The sequence below is a fragment of the Stegostoma tigrinum genome, chromosome 33, assembly GCF_030684315.1.
Source record: "Stegostoma tigrinum isolate sSteTig4 chromosome 33, sSteTig4.hap1, whole genome shotgun sequence".
NCBI lineage: Eukaryota > Metazoa > Chordata > Chondrichthyes > Orectolobiformes > Stegostomatidae > Stegostoma > Stegostoma tigrinum.
This window is the reverse complement of record NC_081386.1, coordinates 25,926,705-25,948,599: the sequence shown is the minus strand read 5'-3', so window position 1 is coordinate 25,948,599 and position 21,895 is coordinate 25,926,705. Positions and strand designations below refer to the sequence as shown.

Sequence of the window (21,895 nt, the reverse complement as noted above, 5' to 3'; positions counted from 1 at the left end):
CGAGCCCACCACCAGCAAAGTGATGACACAGTCGTAAGTTGAAAGTCAAGATATGTGCACCACTCATTTTTTGAGATGTCAAAATTTTAGTATCAACCAGTCTGTGATTATATCTTGAATGTTGTGGCATATACAGGGTTAATCAAATGACCCAACCCTTGTTAGTTTAACTTATTTTGCTCCAAGGCTCCCCAGGCATCAGAAAGAAACTTAAATCAAATGTTATGACACAAGCAATGTATATCATCAAACACAATCCCTTTCTGTTATAGCATTTATTTATCTTTTAAATGAAAATTTGGTTTGGAATAAACATTCTGAATTGAATAAATACCACATGCAGGGTCTATACCTTTAGGTTTAAAGCATTTTCAGGCCATTTTTTATACAAATGTACATAACCCAGTCTGCAGATAACTTTGTTCAGGTATTGTAGGTGTAGAAAAATTAATTCTCCAAACAGGCTGCTCCCCTGTGCTAAATTAGCAGACTCCTGCTTCCCAATTTCTGTCAGATAGGAGCAATACAATTGGTCTCAGAATCTATGGATTTGGAATGGAGAGTGGATCAGGAGCAGATGAATCAGCTGGAAAGTGCATGGATGTGAGGTTCCAGTGAAAAAGAGCAGTAATGTAAAACTGCACTACACAATTGTGTCCTACACAATCTAAACCAAAATCTGAGTGACAGTGACATCCTCTTCAAACTAATACAACATTGTAACATATCCATAAAACCTTTAAAAATGCAAATTAGCATAATTCCTCCATCTCCCTCTCTCCTGCAATGTGGCAGGTTGCTGCAGATATCCGCAGTCTTATTAAACATCAAACTCTAACCATTAAAAAGGTCTCCTTTGCTTCCTGGGCAAACAGTACATAATCATTGGTTTCTCAGTTGGTCAGAGTACTCAAATTTTAAAGATAAAATCAGATATTCTCTTTTAAGACAGCAAGTGTGAAATAAATTGCATTCATTGAATTTAAACTGGTCAGTAGACTCCCAAGACTTTTCAGAACCTGGAACAATAACCCAGCCTCAGTTCTGCTGATGGCTCAGTGAGAAAAAATGCACTAGACTCTACTCACAACACCGATTAAAAAAGGCAAAATAACGAAGCGTGGAGCTGGATGAACACAGCAGGCCAAGCAGCTTCGGAAGGGTCTAGGCCCAAAACGTCAGCTTTTGTGCTCCTAAGATGTTGCTGGGCCTGCTGTGTTCATCCAGCTCCACACTGTTATTTTGGATTCTCCAGCATCTGCAGTTCCCATTATCACAGATAAAAAAAGGCATGAGGTTCAAACGCTGGTCTGTTGTGCAGACAGAGTAGGGGTGGGGAATGGTACCCTAAACCTCAGTGCCCTTGAACCTGAGGGAAGAACTAGCCAGCATTCATGCCTTTAAGTCTGCCTTGTGACTGCTCTGGACATTGGATAAGGACAAGGTTGCGTTCAAATGTGTTGCTAAGGTCGAACAGTTCACCACATGGACGCTACTGGGCTGCTGGTAGAACTGTCCCATTACAGACAACCAGCACCTTCAGTGGGCATGGGGGTCATGGAGAGAAATTCTGTCACAACTCAGGTGTAAACCTAAGATTCACTGGTGACTCCACTCGAAATTATTCTGAAGTTGTAAAAGCTTGCAGGCCCATGTCATTCCAAAGCTTAAGCTGACCCAGTTAAAAATTAGTGACAGACTGGAGAAGACATATCTGGCAGGATGCAGCACAAGATAAACAGTACATTACTGATTGTAATTTACCCATCCACACTTCTGTAAGAGGGTCTTCCCTGGCCCAGCCCTTATTGTGTCACTTCATTGTGAGGGTGCTGATCCTCAGCGGTCTAACTTGGGTTAAAAAGGAAACAGGCAGATTTTTAATTAGTAATGGTTTGAAGGGTTATGGGAGTAGGATAGAGAGTTGAGTCAAGGCCAAAGTAAGATCAGCCATGATTGTATCAAATGGCAGAGCAGGCTCAAGGGGCTGAATTGTCTACTCCAGCTCCTAATTCTTACGTTCTTATGCTTTCGAGATGTGCAACTTTATTCCTGAGGAAATGTGTGACTACTCATCTTTGTTTCCTGTACAAAATGGAGTGGCATCAATTTTCTCAGGACACAGGTGCAATTGTGTGAAGTTGGGCAAAAAAGAAGATGCTCTGAGTCTGGTCCTTGTGACCACTTTAGGATGAGGCAATTTAACTTCCTCAATATGGGGAGTTCCTGTTGGAGGAGGTTCACATATCATTCAGCCATTTCTGTTTGGCTTTCTTCTCTGATCTCTGGTCTATCACAAAACGCTTAAGTTTTACCAACCCTAATTCCAAAATATGCAAAATCAATGTCAACTTACTGATAAAAAATTTGCTCTTCAAATTGTATCTTGCAATATACAATTTTGTTTTGGGATGCTGCTTCACCTAACTTAGCCACATAATGACAGGATCTAGTGTACAGCACTTTTTCCAACATGGTGAGCTGTGTCATATTACAGAGCTGAACACTGGACCGCAATGATTATGTAAACTGGTTGTTAATCATAGAATCATTACAGTATGGAAGCAGGCCATTCAGCCTATCAAGTGCACATTGACCCTCCAAAGAGCATCCCACCTAGACCCAGCATGCCTACGCTATCCCTGTAACCTTGCATTTTCCCATGGCTAATCCACGTAGCTTGCACATCCCCAGACATTATGGAGCAATTCAGCATGGCCAGTCCACCCTAACCCGCACAGCTTTGGGACTGTGGTGGGGGGAAGAAAGAGAAAAAGAATTAAAGCACCTGGAAGAAACCCACACAGACACAGGAAGAATGTGCAAACTCCATACAGACAGTCACCCGAGAGTGGAATCGAGCCCAGGACCCTGGTGTTGTGAGGCTGAGGCGATAACCACTGAGACACCGTGCCATCCCCAAGCATCAATGATTGAACTCAGTTTGTTAATATAATGTCATGCTTTACAAAGTATGATGCGCTGCATTATAACATTTCAATTTAAATATTCCAGAGGTGATACCTTGGGTTCATTTGTTAAACCCCAAACTCATGGTTCTAGGGGTACCTCACAATGCTGCTTTAAGTCTTCTGCCTCCAAATAAGTTGACTTGACCCCTGGTTGCAATGACTGAGATCACTGCTTGAACTATTCTGGGCTCTTAAATGAAGACAGAACAGCGCAGAAACAAAAAGGAAGGAGCGTTGAGGGAAGCATGTGGAAGTCAGGGGAAAGAGAGATTCTGAATGCAAAATTGACAGCATGGAATATTAGCATATAACGAGCCATTTTAATTATCGAAAGCTGCCTTAGTGAATTCTTACAGGCCACGTTTAATACTTTCTTCATCCAAGGTCCTCCTGAAATGAATATAAGTCAATGAGGTATGGAAATCAAAAACAAAATGTATGTGGGAAATTTCAAATTGATGCAAATTAGCAAAGGATTCTCCAATTAGATTTGAGGATCATAAAGTAATCTAATGGTTTTCCTTAAATAATCTGATTTCACCTTTAAAAGATGAGTACCGCCGCTATAATCCATGAAGGCAACTGAAGTGTAGGTCCTCCTGTGATCAACACAGCCACACACCCTGGCGTTTAGCTCAGCTTAAAGCAGTAGACACCAAACTTTGCATTCTCCTTCCTCGGGAAGCCAAAAGAGCGAACCCCTGGCTCTGGTGGGCCACACTTAGGCCGTGGGAAGGTGATGGGGTAGCGAACGCTGCCATCAGCGACCCAGCCAGCCTCACAGCGGTCAAACTTGAAGAACTTCCAGGCGGCATAGAGCTGGCCCACTTTAGCAATCTCGCCGCCATCGGCGTGGCAGGCTTTCACAGCTTCGTCAAAGGTGAACTTCAGCGGACGGCGTAAAAAGTACAGTTTACCTGGAAAAGGACAGAAGGAGGTTGGTCAAAGAGGATGGAGTCAGGGGACACGAAGCAAGCAATCCAACTAGGAACCGTCTGTTATACCACATGAAAAGTGCTCCCAACAGTGATTTCAGTCCCAGAGACACACATGACAAAGAAACACTTACTTCTTTCACAAGCTCAGGACAATCAAACATGCTATCAAACTACTGCAATGTAGGAATCAATATTGCTAATCTGTGCACAGCATGATCTCGCAGTGACTGGTTCCCTGGATTTAACAATATCGCTTGAAGGATAAATATGGGTAAGGACTCCAGAGCAAACATCTCTGCTGTTCTTCACACTGGCATTGAAGTTTTTTTTAAAGTTCATCTTAGAATGAAGGTAGTCTTACGTGTCTTCTGGAAGGTGGCATCTATGAGGCACTGCTCTCCATCAGTCTCACCCTAAGTCCTGCACTCAAGTCCCTGAACTCATGACCCAAGAGTCCAAAAGGTGCCAACGACTAGACACATTTCCACATAACCCCACTGGTCCATCATCGGTCTCATTCCTATATGTCACTTGTGTTTCTCCCAAATGACTGAGTGTTTATTGAGGATCTCAAATTGGAAAGTCCTGAATGGTCCTGCCCTGTGCTGATGGGGTAAGGCAACTGCTGTCAAAGCTTTTTTTTTTGGGGGGGGGGGAGGTTACAGAGAGGAAACGAAAAGTAAACCCACAAAGTCACCTGCTTTCTGGTGACCCTTGAAAACCCAATCTTGTGGATGTTGGGTGAAGATGGAATTGACTTTCCAACCGGATACCCCAGAATGAATACTGAGCACAGTCTTCCTGAGGTATTCACTCAGCAAATCTCCCTCATTCTGACTGTCCACAAAACATGAATTAAACATTTTGGATAGGAAACTATTTGAAATTATAGCTGCCAACATGTCTATTCTATTTCAAACGGATTTTGCAAGTCTTTACAAAAGCCATCTTTCATTGATGCAACTGGGAGATAACCCATAAACTGGGACCCATATGTTGGGCCACGTCAATACAAGCAGAAGCCACAGCAAGTGGCTGATGCTGGAGGAGAGAATCAGCCTCCAGCCTGCCCTTCTTTCCTACAGGAAGGATCTGTGCTCCACGCCAACTTTCATGGGGGTACCTTTGCGATTGGCGATCCAATGTGGACAGGATCATAAGTGCAACACCTTATTCTTCCACCAGGGAGCACTCTCTCTGCCCTTGTACAGCTTGAAGCTCCGTTTCTTACTTGGGTGGGTCTCTGCATCTACCCACACCCCCCCGCCCCGTTAAAGTGTGCTGTAAACTCTCTGCCATGCATACCTTTCAAAGTCGAGGCGAAACAAAACACATCATATCGGTAGAGGTTTTTGTGCCGCTGGCCGTAATTGCGGACACCCGCAGAGTTGTGCTTGCCACCGCACGGGCCACGTGGCATTGTGATGGGGTACTGCACCGAGCCATCCATCAGCCAGCCAGCGTTGCACCAATCTAACCCCTCCTCCCAGGCCTGGAACAACTGCTCAAAGGAGGCGATCATGGCATCCTGCTCCTCACAGGCTTGCTTGGCATGGTGGAAGTTCAGCTGGTACCGTCCATGGCGTGGTTGGTAAGGGAAGACCACACCTAGAAGACAAGGTGTGAGCAAGAGTAAGTATCTGCAAAGCGGGCGCTCATAAAAGGTGATGACTTCCATAGCATAGCACCCTGGAATTTCAATTGAAAAGCTAGCTACCTGTGGCTCAGAGGGTAACTGCGCTATCAAGCTAGCATTCAGTCTGGACTGTTCTGCTCTCGCTCAGTTGGTGCTACTACAATTGGTTTCAGCTCCTTCCTATAATGAAAGGAGCTGAAGAATCAGCTCAGGTACCCTGTCCTGACAGCTTCCTCAGCCCACGTGTACGCACGTCAGAAGCTGTCACATCCCATTTACTGGTGAAATGCCCCTTTGATCAATTAATTTCTCAGACATGTCCATCTCCTGATGCATGCACGGTTTATGCACTAAACCTGTTCCCTCCTCAATGGTCTCCTGTCCCGAATAGAGGTTTTTACCAATGTAGAAACTGTGTTGGCCTTTCAGCCCCTCAATCTGACTAAGCTATTCAATGAAAACACCACTGATGTGAATATAACTCCATTTACCCACCTTGCTCTCACAGGCATTATATTCCTGCCAAAGAACAAACCCTATCAACCTTGACTTTGACATTTTTGGTGGAAACTCCCTCAGATCTTCTGGGGAGAGAGTTCCAGACTTCTACTCTTCTTTGACCGAGGAGATGTTTTGGCAGGGTTACTCCGAAATCAGCCACAGGCATCAGTTGAAAGGTCAATTCTCAGGTGACTCTCTTCCCAAATTCAGCTGCTAATGGACTGTGACAATGTTCTACATGACAGTTCCTTTACGAATGAGCCGTGAGATAGCAGGGGCTATTGTAGTGCAGAGTTAGTGTCCTAACCTCTGAGCCAGAAGACCCAGGTTCATGTGTCACCTACCTCCAAAAAGGTGCCATGATAACATCCCTGAACAGATTTGAAAGTAAGTATTTGAAGCACAAGATACTCCAGAAGCAAGACAGAACAGTTGATGCTCATTAGAGATTAGATTAGATTCTCTACAGTGTGGAAACAGGCCCTTCGGCCCAAAGAGTGCACACTGCCCCTTGGAGCATCCCACCCAGACCCATCCTCTATAACCCACCCACCCCTGAACACTATAGGCAATTTAGCATGACGAATCCACCTAGCCTGCACATCTTTGGACTGTGGGAGGAAACCAGAGCACCCGGTGGAAACCCACACAGACACAGGGAGAATGTGCAAACTCCGCACAGACAGACAGTCGCCTGAGGTTGGAATCGAACCCGGGTCCCTGGCGCTGTGACGCTGCAGTGCTAACCACTGAGCCACCGTGCCGCCCCAAAACACCACTAATGAATTTGAGGTTTTCCTAGTGGTGCCCTTGAAGCACTTTGGGATACCACAGGGACAGAAGTCCCATGAGATTTTGATTAAAGCTCTTTTGGTTAATGTGGTTAATACCTCACGCCATCTCAGAGTAAGGTGTTGTCCGGTAAAGACAGAGATAAGGAGGATTTCTTTTTTCTTAGGGGGTAGTGAATCTGGAATTCTTTACCACAGAGGGCTGTTCAGGCCAGGAGGCTAATTATTTTGAGACTGAGATGGACAGAATTCTAATCATTGAAGGAATCAAGGAGTATGAAGATAAGACTGGAAGGTGGAGTAGACAATTATCAGTTCAGCCATGTCTCATTGAATAGCACAGCAGATCTGATGGGCTGAATGGCATACTTCTGCTCTTTTGGTCTTACAATCCCCTAGCGGGAAATTGTTTTGTTCATTCACAGGTCATGGACATCATTGGCTAGACCAGTATTTATTGTCCATCCCTAATTGTCCAGAGAGCAGTTAAGAGTCAATCACATTTTTATCAAACTGGAGTTAAAAGTAGGGAAGACCAGGCTAGGGTTAGTTGTTGTCTTCCCCAAAGAACATGGTCAGTTGTAATTCAGTTTATTTTGTGAAACAAAGGACTGGTTTTGCACCTGTAAGTGGAGGCAGTCAGGAAGGAGAGCGGAGACTGGAGTTTATATTGAACTATGAAATGCAATAAGTAGTTGTGAAGGACAGAATGAGTCCTCCTTCCATAAATGGATGACTAGCAATATAACAGGCTGTGCAGTTCACTGAGATCCCCGTTTTACATTGCGAGATGTCTGCTCCAGAGATTACCTCTTAACTCCAGCTCAACAATGCTGCTTTCATCCTCCAGCCCGTCAATCACTTCACATTTGTACTTCCCATAATCCTCCAGCCTGACATCAGTGATGACCAGCGACACCTCACGCTCATCATTCTGCTGCAGGTACACACGACCCCTGAACTCCCCAAAACTGCGATGGCGCAGTCCAATTGCCACAATAACATCGCTCTCTTTGGAGAAATCCATGTTGAGTTTGGACCATTTAACCCTGACCTTTCGGGTCACGTTCACTGCTGGTTCATAATGGTAATGACAAGTCAGGGTCACATTCTCCCCTCGGTAGGCAAAGAGTCTGTCCTTCTGGGTTTCAATATGAAGCTTGATGCTGTTGTAATCTGAAACGGAAACAAAAGCGAAAAACAGTTTAATGCTAACATCTTGAGCTAGATTTTAAAACAAGAGAGAGAATGCTGGAGCAGTGAATCATGAGAGAGACAGAAAGGTTGAGTCTTGCTGGCCCAGTCCATGTTGGGTTGGTTGAGAAAGGGAGGGACGCCATCAGTCAGGATTGCTGCTCCTGAGTTGTTCAAATAGCGAAAGAATGACGGCTCAGTTCTGTTGATGGGAAATCAATGATGGGAATGACGTCGGCACGCCAGCTGGTGTGTGCAGGTCCTCAGAGTGACTGCGCTCCTGTGCAGTTTAGCAGGAACATTGAAGAAAAAAGGTGAATTCCCCAGCTAACCCCCCAATGTCTAGGCCTCTACATGGAAAAGAGCCAGTTCAACAATGGGCTTCACTGGTTCGAGCCTGTGCAAGGAGATCCTCAGCAATGAGTCTCCATCTTTAGGAGGGAAAGGGGAGGAGGGACATCAAAGGGTCCTCCCTGGCCACTTAGACTATGGAAATGTCTATCCACCCAACATGCTGAAGAATAATAGGTAGGCATGTAATAGTTAAACAGATATAATAAAAGAGACTTGTGACACAGAGATAGTATCCCTACATCTGGGCCAGGAATGTATTGCCAGAACAGATGAATTTAAAATATCTTTATGTAAGCTGACTGGGTATCAGAAGGTGGAATAAAGTCTCTGATAGGTTGTGGAAGGAATGGGTTTAATGAGTTAAAAATGGCTGTCATCGGTTGATACTTTCATATGTGCTTCCTGCTAGCTCGTTGAAACAGAAACTAGCTGAATGTGTCTTCATCAACAAATATTAAAACAGATGATCTGCAAATTATCACATTGAGATTTGTGGGAGCTTGTTGTAAACAAATTGGTTGTCAAATTTCGTTACAGTATAAAGTGACCAGAGTCCTTTTGTAGCGCAGAGGTATTAGCCCCAGACCACAAGGCCTAGGTTCAAGTCCCACCTGCTTCAAAGGCGTGTAATAACCTTGCTGAACTGGTTGATTAGGATAAAAACGTTAAAATTTTTAAAAATTTTGTAGTGACTATGCTTAAAAAAAAACGTACTTCATGGCTGTAAAGCTCCGAGATTTTGGAGGTACCAAAAAGGGACCAAGAGAGCTTTGCATGCAAGTTGATTATTAGGTGGAATCATTGATGATTTAGTGTTGCTGCATAAAAGGTAAAAAAGTTACACAGATGTCGTGGTGGTAGAAAAACCAAATCCAGTCAGTCGTGCATGAATACACTTCCAGATAGAAGAGAAAAAAAATGCTGTATAAATGATGGGGGTAATACAGTGTGGAGCTGGAGGAACACAGCAGGCCAGGCAGCATCAGTGGGGCAGGAAAGCTGACGTTTCGGGTCGGGACCCTTCTTCAGCTGTGTTCCTCCAGCTCCACTCGGTGTTATTTCCAACTCCACCATCGGCAGTTCTTACTATCTCTGTATAAATGCTGGGGATTTTTTTTGGAAACTGATCGTGTGCACAAGCTGCAATTAATCACAAATGACACAACTTTGTTCAAAAGAACACAACAGAAAGTAGGATAAATAGCAACCAGGACAGGAGGTGCTGAACCAGCCCTTTTGAGTAGTATCAGGAAGGGTTCCCAATACACTGGAACCAGCAACATGACGGGGCAACAGTCACTGGGCTGAAATGGAGAAGTCGGAAGGATAAGATGGGACGTAATGGAAACACTTAATGCTCACCATTCCCATTGCCATTTCCATTGCCGTTAATGTAGAATGCACCATTCTGCGCAAGGCACAGGGGCAGACAAGCCAGATGCAGGAGGACCACACTTTGAGCAAACATTATTGCAGCTTGTACCCACAAGCCCTACAAAAGAAAGAAAAGCAAAAGCAGTTAGTGCTTTTGGGCCCAGACCCTTCATCAGAGTGGGGGATGGGGAGAGGGAACTGGAATAAATAGGGAGAGAGGGGGAGGCGGACCGAAGATCTGAAATATCTGCCAATGTGGTATACTGCATCCATTGTACCTGGTGTGGCGTCCTCTACATTGAGGAAACCAAGCGGAGGCTTGGGGACCGCTTTGCAGAACACCTCCACTCATTTCGCAATAAACAACTGCACCTCTCAGTCGTGAACCATTTTAACTCCCCCTCCTATCCCTTAGACAACATATCCATCATGGGCTTCCTGCAGTGCCACAATGATGCCACCCGAAGGTTGCAGGAACAGCAACTCATATTCCGCTTGGGAACCCTGCTGCCCAATGGTATCAATGTGGACTTCACCAGCTTCAAAATCTCCCCTTCCCCCACTGCATCCCAAAGCCAGCCCAGCTCGTCCCTGCCTCCCTAACCTGTTCTTTCTCTCACCTATCCCCTCCTCCCACCTTAAGCCACACCTCCATTTCCCACCTACTAACTTCATCCCACCTCCTTGACCTGTCTGTCCTCCGCGGACTGACCTATCCCCTCCCCACCTATCTTCTTTTCTCTCCATCTTTGCTCCGCCTACCCCTCTCTCCCTATTTATTCCAGAACCGTCTCCCCATTCCCCTCTCTGATGAAGGGTCTAGGCCTGAAGCGTCTGCTTTTGTGCTCCTAAGATGCTGCTTGGCCTGCTGTGTTCATCCAGCTCCATGTGTTCATCCAGCTCCACACTTTGTTATCTCGGATTCTCCAGCATCTGCAGTTCCCATTATCTCAGAAATTTGACATTGCGGTATTGACCAGCGCTGGGCCACGTGGTGGCGCTGTTGGGTTCTTGTAGTAACGAGCTCCAGCCACTAAGTGGCGCTGGAGTCCACGAGATGGGATGGCCTCGCTTGCTCCACGCAGTGGCCAAGCTCGGGAATTACGGCTATTGGTGTCCAGAATCCAGAAATAATCATCAGGATTCTGAATTCAAAAAAAGTTGACATAAAAATTCTATAAAACCTGTGCTAAAAGCAACAAACCTATTTCATCACTGTAAATAGATGTTCCTGGCCATTGAATGGTGTGCATGTCTAAATAGCAAGCATGAACAGGCTACTGGACCGTAAGAGGCATCGTGGTTGTTCCTCAGTACTGCGGCTTGGGTTTTCAATTCTGGCGTGGTCAGTACTATACACAGGACATGGGGCTACCCACGAGGGGATAGACACTGTCATACATCTCCTTCTAGAATGTGCCTTTGCAAAGAACAAAGTCAGAAGTCACACTACACCAGGTTACAGCCCTTCCATCACCTGATGAACGAACAGCGCTCCGAAAGCTTGTGATTTCAAATAATCCTGTTGGACTATGACTATGGTGTTGTGTGACTTCTGACTTTGTCCACCCCCGTCCAACACCAACATCTCCACACCTTTGCAGAGGAAGTCTGGAGAAAGATGCAGTAGCTTTTAATCAAGGTTCATCCTGAGCAGCTGTGAATTGGGACTCTGCGCTTTACCGGATGTTCCTGGGATGCACACTGAGACAAATGTCAACTGTGCCTGGAGGACCATCAACTCAGTGAAAGACACCCTTTGGCTGCTCAAAATGTATTTGTCTTCCAGAGTAAGGACTGACCTTGACTAGGTGTTGCAGACTGGCACATTCCAAGGTCCAGGACTATGTGCTGAGGGATGCACTAACATTGGAGCAGCTGCTGCCGAGGCACAGTGGAGAAAGATTATTGCCTACGGTCTTTCAGCCAAACTACAATGGCAGTCCATTCAGTTACTGTCACCCTCCCTGTGTCTCAAATACATGTAAACATAATCTTGTAGAACTAAGAAATGCCTTTGATTTGTTTATTAGATAAAGACTAACTCCAATGTTAGTTTGTTTCTCCATATGCTACTGTACAGAACCAAAGTGCTTTAGTGACTATGTTTGCATATAAAGATTTGTTACAAAGAAAGTGTACTTTTGAACCAGAAAGAGTGGGGTTACCTGCTGACCCGTCTATGCTGTTATAATGCTGACACCAGGGGCTGAGTTTGACCACCTGCATCAGTTGCAGGTCTCTTGCCAACATTCACTGGCTACATGACTGGCAGAGCAATCTGCCCAGAAGGGGGCTCCTTACCACATCTCTGTGTGCTGACTGTCCAAGTAAGCACAGGCTCTCAGTGTAGCTGAGCCAATCAGAGCGCCTGTGAGAGAAAACCAAAATGGAGTCACCTGCATGGGCATCATGCAAACAGGGATGCCAGTCAGAACGTCCCCATGGCTGGAGGGGGACTACTTCTTCCAATATTGTGGGTCCCATTTACACACATTGTAACCTAAAGAGTGGGCAGTCACAAGAAGCCATGTTCATTGTGCTTCATGGCCAAAACTTCTCGAAGGTCATCAACTCACCCCAACTGCTGCCTTGAAAATGTTTATTAGCTGTCCACCTTCATGGCAGGGAGAAGCTATTTTCCTGCTCGCTCTCTCAACGTGAGGCTAGCAATGTTCATACACAAGGAGTCAGATACAGCAATATCCCAATCCTCCTTTTTACTGAGCTCTCAATCACTTCATCTAATAGTTCCTTCATGGTCCCAATGCTGATGTTTCTCTGTTTCTGGTTGACAGAAGCTCCTTGAGATATTCTTTCAATGCGGAGATTGTTAGCAGTTGCTAGGTTGAAGTTGCTCACGTGTTGCTGGGCCCCTCATTCACACAACTCCACAAACCTAGGATTTGACTCCTGCAATGCATTCCTGTCGATCTCCTACACGTTACACTCTAAATATGTACTCACATCTATCTCCACTGCCGGCAGCAAATCACTGCTGTGCTCACTGACCCACACATTCCAGATGCATTTTCATTTTAAAATTCTCATCCTGCCATTCAACTCTCTACAGCCTTGCCTTCCCACCTCTGTAATCTCAAACCTCACAATGATCTAAGGGATATGTACTCCTCATCTGTGCTCCTAGAAGCCCTACAGCATGGAAGCAGGGCATATGGCCCATCAAGTCCACTCCAACCCTCTAAAGAACATCATGCCCAAACCAAAGGCCTGGCCCTATCCCCGTAACGCTGCATTTCCCCACCGCCAATCCACTCTAACCTGCACATCTTTGGACTGTGGGAGGAAACTGGAGCACCCGGAGGAAACCGACGCAGACACGGGGAGAATGTGCAAACTCCACACAGGCAGCCACTGGAGGGTGGAATCGAACCCAGGTCCCTAGCACTGTGAGGCAGCACTCGTAACCACTGAGCCACCATGCTGCCCATATAATTGAAATAAAAATAGAAAATACTGGTAGAACTCAGCATGCTTGGTGGCATCTGTGCAGAGGGAAACAGAGTTAACAGCTTGAGTCCAATAGAACACTTCTTTGGAAATCTCAAGAAATTACATTTGATTCAAAGTTTATTTATTTTTCCTCTCTGCTCAGATGCTGTCAGACCTGCTTTTCTTTCCGATCTCCAGCAATGGCAACATTTTGCTTTTATTTTACTTTTTAAAATTATTGTTCCACCTTGGTGGCTGTGCCTTGGTTGCTCTGAAATATCCTTCCTAAACATCCCTACCGCATTTTCCTCCATTAGACAATCCTAAAAAACAGCTTCTTTGACTGAGTTTTGGTCAACTGACCTAAAACCCCCTGTGTAGATCAGTATCACACCTTCTTTTACAATGTTCCCGTGAAGCACTTTGGAATGTTCCATTGTGTTAAAGGAGCTATATAAATGTAACTTGCTGTTGTTGATAATTGCAACTGGTGATCATTTGTATTGCCGATACTCAGCTGTAACATCACAATCACTAGTGACAGACAACCAGAAAATTAATCATTTCAGAACTAAAAATATCTTGTCCATTTCAGCTTTTAGTTCTCAAAATGAGTCAGAGGTGAGCATGAACTACGCTAACATATTCCCAAGTGTAAATCACTTAATGCCTTGCCAAATATGGCAAGAAGAGGTCCTGGCTTTAAATAGTCTAATAAGAAATTCATTAATGTTTTAATATTTTGAACTGACAAGTCTCCAGTCCCAATCTCCTGAGCTAGAAACAATTCAATTCCACAGTCTTTTTGACCTGAAGGCTTCATGTCTAGGCTCTGACAGCAGATGGCAGCAGAAGTCAGCAAGAGAAACACAAACTAGACAGAGAGCAACAACTGCAGATACTGGAGTCAGGGTTGGGAAGGGAGCTGTGAACAGATGGAGGGAAGAGGGGTGGGGCTGGTGCGATGGGGATAGGTTGGATGCAGGGAGGGGATGGTGGGGATTGGTTGGTGGGAAGGTTAGGGCAGAGAGGTAGGTGAGAAGCTGGACAGGTAGTGTCTGGTCAAGGAGGTGGGAATGAGAAGGGAGGTTGGACGTGGGATGAGGCCGAGATTTTGAAACTGGTGAATTCTGTGTTGAGGCAGTCGGACTATAGGCTCCCAAGGTGGAATATGAGGAGCTGCTCCTCCTGTTTGCGGGTGTTGTCATTGTGACACTGGAGGAGGCCCAGGATGGACATGTCACCCAAGGAGTGGGTGGGGGGGAATTAAAATAGATTGCAACTTTTGAAAGGTGTTGTTGTTTTGTCATGTACAGAGCACAGGTGCTCTGCAAATCTGTCACCGAGTCTATGTTTGGTCTCACAGAATGTAGGGGAGGCCAAATTGGGAGCAGTGAATGCTGCAGGCCAGGTTGGAGGATGTGCAGGTGAACCCCTAACAGATATAGAAAGTTTGTCTTTAGCCTTGGATGGAGATGAGGGGAGAGGTGAAGGGCCAGATGCAGAATCTCCTGCAGTTGCAGGGAAAGGTGTCTGGTGTGGTAGGGTTGGTGGGGAGTGTGGAGCGGACAAGGAAGTCACAGAGTGAGCGGTCCCTACGAAAGTCAGATAGGGGTGGGAAGGGAAGTATCTCTTTGATTGTGGGGTCAGATTGTAGGTGGTGGAAGTGGCAGAGAACAATATGTTGGATGCAGTGGTATGTGAGGACCAGGGGAATTCGGTCTTTATTTTTGTTGGGGGGGGGGGTGTGAGGGCAGAAGTGCGGGAAATGCAAAAGATGTATTTGAGGGCAATTTTGATCACCGAAGAGGGGAAGTTGCAGTCCTTGAAATAGGAGAACATCTGAGATGGTCGGGAGTGGACCACTCCATCTTGGGAGCAGATGCAGCAGAGATGGAGAAATTGGGAGTAGGAGATTACATTCTTGCAGGAGGTTGGGTGAGAGGAGGTGTAGCCAATGTAGCGATGAGAGGTGGTGGTTTTGAAATAGATATCGGTGCTGAGATGGTTACCAGAGATGGAGACGGAGAGGCCCAGGAAGCGGAGGGAGGTATCAGATATGGTCCAGGTGAATTTGAGGGTTGGGGGTGAAAAGTGTTAGTAAAGTTGATGAACTGTTCAAGCTCCTCATGAGAGCACAAGGCAGCGCCAATACATGCATCGATGTAGCGGAGGAAGAGGTGAGGGATGGTGCTGGTGTAACAGAGGAAGAGGGATTGTTCTACGTACCCTACAAAGATGCAGGCATAGCTTGGGCCCATATGGGTGCCCATAACCACCCCTTTTGCTTTTAGGAAGTGGGAGGGGTGAAAAGAAAAGTTGTTGGAAGTAAACACAAACTATAGTTTATGAGGACAGAGACATGAGAATTTAACGTTTCATCCAAAAGTTGAGAACTCTCCGCAGCACAGTGCTCCCTCAGGGCTGCACTGGAAAGTCAGCTCAGATTGTGTGCTTGGTCTCAGTAGCTGGACTTGCTCAAAGGTGATGTCAACACTCAAAGCTGGCGCTGTGTCTACTGCACTGAAAAACAAAGTTTCTCCACTAAAAAGCACAGTGACTGACTGACGTAGCATATTCCACAGTGCTGTACATAAAACAAAAACAGGACAAATCCAACCCGGCCAATTACCGCCCCATCAGTCTACTTTCCATCGTCAGTAAAGTGATGGAAAGTATCACCAACAGCGCCAGCAATCAACACCTGCTCAGCAATAACCAGCTCAGGCATCGTCGATGGGTCAAAATCCCAGAATTCCCTCCCTAAGGGCATTGTGGGTCAACCCATAGCAGATGGACTGCAGCGGTTCAAGAAGGTGCTTCCCCACCACCTCCTCAAGGGCATCTGGGGATGGACAATAAACGCTGGTGCAGCCAGAGATGCCCACATGCCGCAAATGATTAAACACTTTAAGGTCCTACAGTATGACAGTGTTAGCCCATTGACACTCTCATATGGAGTTGGAGTCATTTTTTTAAAATCTGGTAATGGGATGTGGGTGTTACTGGCTGGGTTAGTGTTTATTGCCTATCACTAATTGCCCTTAGAGCATTTACAAGTCGCGCACATTGCTGTGGGTCTGGAGTCACATTATAGGGCGGACTAATCAAGGTGGCAGATTGTCTTCTTTAAAAAGGACATTAATGAACCAGATCAGTTTTTCGGCCATGGTTACACGATCACCATTAGATTTTTCATTCAGGAATTTTTTTTTTTAAATGAATTCAAATTCCACATGTGCCACCGGAGTTTCTGGATGAATAGTCTATCAATAATATCACCAGGCCACCACTTTGCTCATCATGGCATCTGGAGGTCATCTAGCCCATTCAAACCAACTCACACGCTACTGCCCATTCGCTCCACTTTGCTCAAGTACCAATTTCATTTTGGAACCATTCACTGTCTCTGCTTCCAGCACCTCCAGGGGGCAGCACTTTCCATGACATCTCAATAACTGCAAAAGCTTTATTTCTTGGAAGGGATGGGAAGATCTTTGGGACACTGTTGCAAAGTTTCTCGGTCACTGAATAAATTGAATTCCATTCTGAATGCAAAAGGTGAGTGTTTGAATATTGTTCTGCAGATGATATTTCACAAGTGGCTTCACCAATTTCCTCCCCAGTAACTGTGAGTCAGCAGCTTTGGTGTCCTTTTGAAGGTTCTTGTCTTCACCACTGTGCCTCAAGCGGGTCCCACCTTAACAGCTCGATTCTTTGGGACAGCTAAATGTAGAATTTACACCGTAGCCCCCATCCCCATTCTGAAACAGATAGCGAAGGTGTAAGTGTGCCCAGAAGAAACATCCTGGGAAATGTCGTGAGCTGAAATCTGCATTTCTGAAAACTTTGATCTTTGTTTGCCAAGAAATCTTTCCAGATTGGACTCTGAACCCCAAGTCCTGTCAACCAAGGGAGGGATGCAGCCTGGTGTACTATGAATGAGCCACCCAGAGTCTGCTCCCACCGCAGAGAACACTGCAAGTGACAACAGAGAGCAACAATTGCTGCTGTATTTTATTCCCCTCAATCCCTTTGTGTCACCAGGACCACCAACTCAGCTGATTTCTGGCCACATGACAGCTGATAAGAGGCTAATTTAAAAGAACAGTTCCAGGGATGAAAGTTAAGATGGTGAATTCGGAGCTGTTTTCTTTTCAATGAGGGAGAATGAGCGGAGATTCAGTTGAGGCATACAAGATTATGAGTGTTAGATAAGGCAGCCAGGGAAAGGCTAATGCCATATTTCATGGTGCAAGAACTAGAGAACAGAGATTTCAGGTTTCGCTGCAAGGACGAGGGGACACAGATTTCAGGTTTTGCTGCAAGATGAGGGGACACAGATTTCAGGTTTAAGGTTTAAGGTGTAGGTAAAGGGACTAGGGAGCACAGATTTAAAGGTTTTAGCACAGGGACTAGAGAACATAATTTAAGGTTTAAGTACAAGGGCCAGGGAACACAGATTTAAGATGTCAGGCTAGAAGGTGGGGCATGAAGAGAAATTATTTTATGCAGTGAGTGGGAATGACCTGGCGTTTGCTGCCCATGAGGAGCATGCAAACAAAAACATCAGTGGTTTCAAAAGAAAACTGGATTGTCAGATGAAGGAGAAACATTTGGAAGTCCAACTGGGACAGTGCAACAGATCTATCTGAGCTCAATGGGCCAATCTGAAAGCATTCTGCAGCTCAGGCAGATACCAAGGTTAAGTAGGAAACCATCCTTTGTGCAGAGTAAGATCCCACAAAGATTGCATGAATCAATGGCCAGATAATCTGTACTTCTTGCAGCATTAGTTGAAGGAGAAATGTTGACAAGGCCAGGTGTCTTTAATATCCCCAGTGAGCAGGGCAGGCTGCACCTCAACCTAACAGTGCATCACCCCTGATAGTGTAGAGCTTCCTCAGCACCTCACCAGAACGTCAGGCTGGAATGTATTGACACAGTGTGGAACTGAATGAACACAGCAGGCCCAGCAGCATCAGAGGAGCAGGAAAGCTGACTTTTCGGGTCAGGACGCTTCTTGGGTCAGCTTTCTAAACGTCAGCTTTCCTGCTCCTCTGATGCTGCCTGGCCTGCTGTGCTCCTCCAGCTCCACACTGTTATCTCTGACTCCAGCATCAATAACTATCTCTAAGGGTGGACTGTGTGCTTGGCCCTTAAGGCCATTATCATGAGATTGTGAAGCTCCTCAGTGTCACTATAGCCTTAAACACCTCAAGCTCACAGAACAACTCTAAATGCTAAAGAGATTAATCTAACAGCTTTCAGATTAAAGCAATAACCTCAGGGTTATAACATTTTGAAATTAGTATTTATTTACACTAGACACTATTCTACATTTTATGTATTAGCTTAGTTATGTGAAACATTAAGCTATTTCACAACAATTTGCCTGTTTATTTTCAAGCAATAATTATTATTTATTTTCTTGTTCCAAATATGAGAAAATTACTTCAAGTGATCATCATACTAACTGCTGTCAATCTGTACTTCAACCAAACATAGTATATCAGTGAAAATATTTACACTGATTCTTAGCTTTATTTGACTGAAAAGTTCAGAACCAAACACAAATACTGCAGTTGGGAGAAAACAGCAAAATATGCATCAAAATTAAACCAGCGAAAATAACCCCAGCCCTGACAAAAAAAAAGCATTAAAATAACTTGCACCTTAGTGCATCTGGAGGGCGTGTCTAATTTTTGGTGCGGTAACCAATGTGTTGTGAGGTTTTATTTCTTGGATCAATCCCTGCTCTCTCAGTTGTCTCAGAGGCGCCTGCCATCCATGCAGCTGCAGACCACAGACACGACCAGCAGAGTGCGCTACAGGCAGCCTTTTCCTTCTCAAAACTTCTTCGGAAAAAGTTTGGAAATTTTCCCGAGTTTCAAAAACATCAGAACTCCACTTCCGCACGAAACTCTCGACCGCACCGCAAACCAACCATTACACGGGCATTTTGTCGATAGTATGGTTGAATCTACATTTCAACTTCAAGATCATAATAAATTCTCACAGAAACAATAAAAGAAATAGAAAGAAATCCGCTTTTTTTCCAACAAAAAGAAAAATGCAATGGATTGAAATATTGCAATAAAATGTGCTGCATCCACATTGCCCTGCATCGTTTTGGTTGTCAGAAATGTGTAAAAATATATTTTCTTCTTTGTTTCTTATTTGACAAAGACGCGATAACGAATGTTACCAGAAGAACATTTCTTTTGTAAATTTAAGGGTTTTTTTTAATAGCAACTGGAAAATATTTTAATTTTCCTGTTCGTTTACACATTATAAACAATGAGGTTGCAGCTGGTATTTTTGTACAGGTAACACATTATAATTGTGACCTGGCTCCTTGTTTAATGTCTCACACCACCCACCCACACATCCGGCCCCCTCCAAACCCATCCCAACTCACGTAGATTCCCTGTTTCTCTTCTCAACCCTCTCTCATCTTCTCAACAAAAGGATAATTATTTCAGCCCCCTCCCCACACAAATATTGCATTTATTTGTGGAGCAAACTTTGAAAGAAAATTTGCAAATTTCTCCCCCCCCCCTTAAAATCCGAACAGAACTGAATTCATATTAACATGAACCATTACACTTTTTAAAAAAATACATTGCAATATCGCACAAACCTGTCTCTTTAAATCCAGAGATTCTTGTTGCTTACAAAGTGGAATAATTTCCCTTCGCTTCAGGTTAACTTCCTGCAAGATAACGTTTACCCTGTTGCTAGACGCTGCTGTCTCTTTCTATCACAAGCCTGTAATAAATCTTTGGCACTTAATAACTGTACTATATAAGAAAACCCGGGGCTGTGTGGGGGGTGCAGATAGAGAACGTCAGCAGCCAGTTCAATGACGCTTCGTCCTTAAAGCAGCCCACCAGCCCCTACAGACCAGCCGGACACAGGCCGTCACACCCCTTACGGTATGTTTTTGTAAAAGGAGAGCTGCTATTGAATGAGGCACGTCTGCATGTCCTCTGTAGGGGGTTAGTCTGTACTAAGAGAGTGAGGGTCGATGGAATTCAGACTATTCAACAGTAATCTGCAGTCCTCAACACCTCCAAGTCATCAAAAATCTACCTGAGCCTGAAATGAACCGGGAACTAAAGCCTGGTGTATTTTAAGAGCAGTCAAGGCTCTTTCTGTTTTTAAAAAAAAGGTCTTTGTATGGAAAATGTTTGGCATTAGATCAATAAACAGGGGAGCTGTTCACTTAAGCTCTCTATGTTGCTTTCTGTCTGCAATTATCCATACATCTACTTGGCTCTATTTATATTTCATTTATTTTTTCTGTCTTTAATGAACACAAACCGCATTTTTTCATTCAATCTGGTCGTTTCTCATCTTGCTCATTTTGCAGCCCGCGGATTCATAATCAGCGCACCCAGTTTAAAAAAAGCAAATTAAATTATAGCCTCTCTCGATTCACCAAAGTCAACATTCCCCCAAAACGTCCCGCAGGCGAGTGCATTGTTTGAACCAACGACACCTCCCCAATAAAACCCAGAGACTGTCACAGGCAGACACCCAAACCCACCAGCCCAGCCATCCCCATGTCCCACAGCACCCTCACCCTGACATGCTGTCCGACAGTGACCCTCATCCCCACGCTCCGTCCTACAGTGACCGTCACCCCCGCATCCTACCCCCCAGTGACCCTTACCCCCACTCCCTGTCCCACAGTGACCCTCCCCCCACATCCTGCCCCCCCAGTGACCCTTACCCCCACGCCCTGTCCCACAGTGACTCCTCACACCCATTCCCTGTCCCACAGTGACCCTCCCCCCACATTCTGTCCCACAGTGACCATGACCCCCATTCCCTGTCCCACAGTGACCCCTCACACCCACTCCCTGTCCCACAGTGATCCTCCCCCCAATCCCTGTCCCACAATGACCCACATGCCCACTCCCTGTCCCACAGTGACCCACATCCCCACACCCTGTCCCACAGTGACCCTCACCCCACTCCTTGTCCCACAGTGACCCCTCACCCCCACTCCCTGTCCCACAGTGATCCTCATCCCATTCTCTGTCCCACAGTGACCCTCACCCCCACATACACTGTCCCACAGTGACCCTCAGCCCCATTCCCTGTGCCACAGTGACCCTCAACCCACTCCTTGTCCCACAGTGACCCCTCACCCCCACTCCCTGTCCCACACTGACCCCTCATCCCCACACCCTCTCCCCACAGTTTCCCTTACCCCACATACTCTGCCCCACAGTGACCCTCACCCCACACGCTGCCCCACAGTGACCCTCACCCTACAAACTTTGTGCCACAGTGACCCCTCACTCCTACACCCTGTCCCACAGTGACCCTCACCCCACTCCTTGTCCCACAGTGACCCCTCACCCCCACTCCCTGTCCCACAGTGATCCTCATCCCATTCTCTGTCCCACAGTGACCCTCACCCCCACATACACTGTCCCACAGTGACCCTCAGCCCCATTCCCTGTGCCACAGTGACCCTCAACCCACTCCTTGTCCCACAGTGACCCCTCACCCCCACTCCCTGTCCCACACTGACCCCTCATCCCCACACCCTCTCCCCACAGTTTCCCTTACCCCACATACTCTGCCCCACAGTGATCCTCACCCCACACGCTGCCCCACAGTGACCCTCACCCTACAAACTTTGTGCCACAGTGACTCCTCACTCCT

The 21,895-nt window shown here is 45.7% G+C and overlaps 1 protein-coding gene across 1 annotated transcript; it reads right to left on the bottom strand.

The window, feature by feature from the left end:
• Positions 1-260: 260 nt before the first annotated feature.
• LOC125467281 (hyaluronan and proteoglycan link protein 3-like) lies at positions 261-20,102 on the bottom strand. Its single transcript, XM_048562919.2, has 5 exons — positions 19,857-20,102; positions 9,749-9,878; positions 7,649-8,014; positions 5,216-5,518; positions 261-3,889 (listed from the first exon to the last, which is right to left on the bottom strand). Exons 2-5 carry the CDS (start codon positions 9,852-9,854, stop codon positions 3,603-3,605), a joined length of 1,062 nt encoding a protein of 353 aa, XP_048418876.1. The 5' UTR covers positions 9,855-9,878; positions 19,857-20,102; the 3' UTR covers positions 261-3,602.
• Positions 20,103-21,895: the final 1,793 nt, after the last annotated feature.

Coding starts and splice junctions, on each gene's coding strand:
- LOC125467281 (XM_048562919.2), bottom strand. CDS start 9,854: ATGTTTGCTCAAAGTGTGGTCCTCCTGCATCTGGCTTGTCTGCCCCTG. Junction 8,015..9,748: donor TGGAAATGGCAATGGGAATG/GTGAGCATTAAG, acceptor TTTCCGTTTCAG/ATTACAACAGCATCAAGCTT. Junction 5,519..7,648: donor TGTTGAGCTGGAGTTAAGAG/GTAATCTCTGGA, acceptor CTTGTCTTCTAG/GTGTGGTCTTCCCTTACCAA.